This window comes from Oncorhynchus mykiss, chromosome 3, assembly GCF_057628025.1.
Source record: "Oncorhynchus mykiss isolate SJ-2025 chromosome 3, ASM5762802v1, whole genome shotgun sequence".
In the NCBI taxonomy this organism is placed as follows: domain Eukaryota; kingdom Metazoa; phylum Chordata; class Actinopteri; order Salmoniformes; family Salmonidae; genus Oncorhynchus; species Oncorhynchus mykiss.
Window position 1 is genome coordinate 39,097,849 of NC_143024.1, and position 4,651 is coordinate 39,102,499.

At 44.2% G+C, this 4,651-nt stretch overlaps 1 protein-coding gene across 2 annotated transcripts in view; it reads right to left on the reverse strand.

The window, feature by feature from the left end:
* LOC110516971 (protein argonaute-3) overlaps nucleotides 1-4,360 on the reverse strand; it is a 47,768-nt gene extending 43,408 nt beyond the window's left edge. The window contains exon 1 of one of the 2 annotated variants that reach the window (XM_036973734.2): nucleotides 3,120-4,360. In XM_036973734.2, the coding sequence (XP_036829629.1) occupies nucleotides 3,120-3,138 (19 nt within the window). In that variant the 5' untranslated portion in view covers nucleotides 3,139-4,360. The remainder of the gene's footprint in view (nucleotides 1-3,119) is intronic. The other variant, XM_036973733.2, reaches the window with a different exon arrangement.
* Nucleotides 4,361-4,651: the final 291 nt, after the last annotated feature.

A 4,651-nucleotide genomic window follows, 5' to 3' on the forward strand; every position in this document is an offset into this window, starting at 1 on the left:
CGTTTGGTGCATAATGAACATGGCCTAGTTATCCCCCTTTTAAAAACGCTACAACCTGAGGAGGCTTGGAGGTCAGTTGCCAGGGGGGACCTCCTCTGGAGGGAATTAATATAGCTCTGTCTGGCCTGGCCGTATCAGGTGTCACTCACTGGGTCTACCTGCTAGGGTATTGTTGCAGGAGAAGTGGAAAGTTTCCGTTACGACTACAGACAATGCAAACTGTAAAAACGGGTTCCCTGGCTGTCATTGTAAAAGGCAAGGAGGGACAGTCTGACCTAGGCTACCATCTAGGTTATATAGGGTCTCCTCTATTATGGATGCTTTCCCTTTTGAATTAGGCCGAGCCTACACATCACCACTGTTTTGCAGTCTATTCATGAGAAAACATGACCGTGCAGTCCCACTGACAATTCAAACTGAAATGCTTTGAATAAGGAAAAGTAGTCCGTAACTTTGCCTCTTTTTTTTTATTTTTTTATTTTACCTTTATTTAACCAGGCAAGTCAGTTAAGAACAAATTCTTATTTTCAATGACGGCCTGGGAACAGTGGGTTAACTGCCTGTTCAGGGGCAGAACGACAGATTTGTACCTTGTCAGCTCGGGGGTTTGAACTCGCAACCTTCCGGTTACTAGTCCAACGCTCTAACCACTAGGCTACCCTGCCGCCCCCCCCTCGCCTCCTGAAATAGGACCCTATAAAATCTAAATCAAACATTACTAATAGAAAAAAAACATAACTGTATGTTCTAAGTCCACAACAATGGGGGGGGGGGGGGGGGTGTCTAAGAAATGTTGATGTAGTTACCCTTTAATGCAAGTGTGCACCAGCTTGAGACAGTTGTTTGGCTTGTGGGGTTTCTGTAGCGCTAATGTGCATGCAGAGTTAGCTAAACAAATTGTCACTGGATTGATGCAAATAATTATATAATTCTGCCAGGTAAGCACAGGCTACTTTGTAATTAACATTTAGTTGAGACGGTTTTTGGGATAGCCTTTCCATCTACCAGCAAACGGTTATCATTAGCATTATCACAAACGGTAGACTAGACATATGTAACAGTATAACTTTAGACCATCCCCTCACCCGGGCACGAACCAGGGACCCTCTGCACACATCAACAACAGTCACCCTCGAAGCATCGTTACCCATCGCTCCACAAAAGCCGCGGCCCTTGCAGAGCAAGGGGAACCCCTACTTCAAGGTCTCAGAGCAAGTGACGTCACCGATTGAAGCGCTATTTAGCGCGCACCACCGCTAACTAAGCTAGCCGTTTCACATCCGTTACACATATGTGCGCACCCACACACAGTATGTATGCCAGCAACATACCACCCTGCATCTCACTGCAGGCTTGCTTCTGAAGCTAAGCAGGGAAGGTCCTGGTCAGTCTCTGGATGGGAGACCAGATGCTGCTAGAAGTGGTGTTGGAGAGCCAGTAGGAGGCACCCTTTCCTCTGGCCTAAAGCAAATATCCCAATGCCCCAGGGCAGTGATTGGGGATTTCGCCCTGTTTAGGGTGCCATCTTTCAGATGGGACATTAAGCAGGTGTACTGACTCTCTGTGGTCATTAAAGATCCCATGGCACTTGTAAGGGTGTTAACCCAGTTGTCCTGGCTAACTTCCCAATCTGGCCCTCATACAGTCACCTAACCATCCCCAGTTTACAATTGGTTCATTCATCCCCTGTAACTATTCCCCAGGACATTGCTGTAAATGAGACTGTTCAGACTGAAGTTCTGTCAACTTACCTGGCAAAAATACGGATAAATAAAAAAGCAAACAGGGGCATTCCTGTACCGTTGAAAGCAAATACACGTTTTACAATTAACTTGGGCATTGCTGGGTTCCATAACTGATTTTTTGGGCCCTACTGACCTCTGATAAACAGCATGGCACATGACTGCGGTGACAAACAAGATGAGCCTATTGCTGAACCACAGGAAGCTGCTGAGGGGAGAACAACTAGTAATAATGTCCAGAATGGCATCAAACAGTGGGAGACCATGTGTTTGATACTACTCCACTCATTACCACTAGTCTGTTCTCCCCAATTAAGATGCCACCAACCACCTGTGTGCTGAACATTTCATCATGCATAACCACGTGGACTTTTCTATGACTAACGACTGAGTGTCATGAATAGGAACATTCCCATAAAGGCTGAAGTGTGAAATATGACAAAACTTCAAAACATTCCTCCACTTATGACTAACCCAACATAACAGGACTTCAAAGACACTGTACTCCCACACGGTGTGTGTATAGAATGACATTTCACCTGTGACTCACACATGGCCAACAGACAACTGTTGAGGAAGTCCCCTAGTTACAGTTAAACAAAAAGTAGTTGGTGGCCATTCATAAATTTACCAAGGTGCTTTTAGCAACTGCGGGTCTATTTACATACACTAGCATTGCTTTCAATTGTATTGGGTTGCACAAAAACAGTCCGTGTGGGAAGCCAGAAGTTCAATACAATTCCATTTCAACTTACTGTGCTTGTGGGCAGGACGGTTGGTCGTTATGATGGGGAATCGTATTAATATCTAAAGGATCGGGTTAATAAACAGACTTTCCAAAACGTAGGTTGTAGACCCGCTTACCTCACGTCAAAAATAAAAGCCCCCCTCCACATAAGGCACACGTGCAGGACTTATTTTAACATGAAGCCAGCAGAAAACAGACCCAAGTTAGGAAAGTATGTTTAAATGTGTTATTTTAGTTTTTTTTTTCTAAATTCCCCCCCTGCATAAGGACAATCGGCAGGGTATATTGAAATGACATTTTATTTTACTTCTGGCTTCCAGCGGAATATTCTTTTTTTTTGCAAGCTAATTACTAGCAATTCTAGAGTGTAAATATTAGCGTAGTTAAAAGTAGCTAGCCACGAACGAGACACCTCAACCAACACCTGTGGGTTGGCGTTGTGTCTTAAGGCAATTGACATGGACCAACAAAAAAAGAAACTCACATTGGCTGGCTAACTAGCAATCAAATAAGTATTTTTTTTTGCTGGTAATATCTTTTTTCTGCTTTTGTTGCAATGTCAGTGTTGGGAAACATGCAACAATTTAGTAAATCATTTTGGCATGATATGAGCAATGACAGCAAATTACCTGTCGTTCCGATTTCCATTCATGAGGTCCCTGCCCGGTTCACTCCCCGGATCACAGATGTCAAATGTCAGGAACTCTTCCTTGGTTCAATCTGGTTTATCGGCAGTTCACAACACCGCACAGGCGATGCAACAGAGTAGTAACGGGTTTCCCCGAATTCTCTTCTCTGCTCACTGTCAAACGGGCCCCTTTTCCAGTCCCTTTGGATGAGGGTCTTCCGTGTCCCGGTGTCTGCAAGTCGATCAAGGTATCCAATCGGAATTCACTGCCACGGCGATACTTGCTCGAGCCTCAACGACGACGATAAACTAGCTAGCTGCTAGATTAGCAAATGGGTTGAGACAAGCATAGCAAACAGACAATGTCAAGATATCATAATTGCAGATTCACTGGGCTCTTTAGTTTATTATCAGTTTGCTGAATAAAAATCGGATCAGTTCAGTTTTACGTCCAGAAGATATCGTGTTTAAGGCTTGGTAGTTGGCGATAATTAGCTAGCTAGCTACCTACGACTACTAGTTAGAATTCTCATCCGACAATAGACAGCTACTTATCACTCAAAGTCTGCTGTCGATAGGCAGCTTGCACCCGTTTTGATGTGCCGCCTAGTTTCCACTGATGTCACTCTCCAACAGCGGCCAGTCTCCCTGTTTCTAGGCTGTCAACTCCCGGTTGCATTTCGTCGATATGGCTAAGATTTTCATCCCAGTTGCCTGTGCTCAACTCTGTGGGGCTCTGACCAACTAAATATGGTGAAGTTACTAGTCTGACACCGACAGGAAGAGGTGGGTTCTATCAAGAGGTGGGTTCTATCTCAAAAAGGAAACGCCAAACGTCAGAGTGAAGCACTTCGCCCAAAGACAGTACAGTAGGAAGATGGGCAGAAACTGCTTCTCCACTAGAAATCCCCGATCACGTTAGCTAGCTAAGCGCATGCGCAGAAATACGTCATCGAGTCTAACGGTTGTCTCGCGCATAATTGCGCATGTGCACGCCGTCAATCAAAGGCACCCCCCTCAATGTTATTTTTGACGAAAATGAAAACGAGTCAGTTTGTCACTTTCACGAGGTCTGAGTAATAACATGTTCAATTAAGACATTGGATCGAATCTAGGTTGTGCCTTCAGATTTCGAAAAATTTACAACGAAGGAAGAATGTTTCACTTCTCGAACCCCAAACCCCGGCCTGGTCTGCTTGACCAGTTTCGCAAGCGTTCCTGCAAGTCTCGCGATGTTTAGCCTCTGATTACAAACTCTGTGCTTTGACTTTAGCCAATGGGAATACATCATATTACAGTAACACAGAGAACATCTCAGTTCTTACGTCAACATTTTTCCCCTTTCCTCTCTGTAGACTGACATACATTTGTTTTAAATCTATTAAGGTTTCAGAGATAGTGGTTGGAGCTTTATGATGTGATTTAGGCTAGGCTACAGATATGTCATAATAAAAAATCCTGCATACAATTGGGTTTTCCAGGACTGACCATAAATGCATTACATTTGTCTGTACGCAACAAAATCAACAAGAG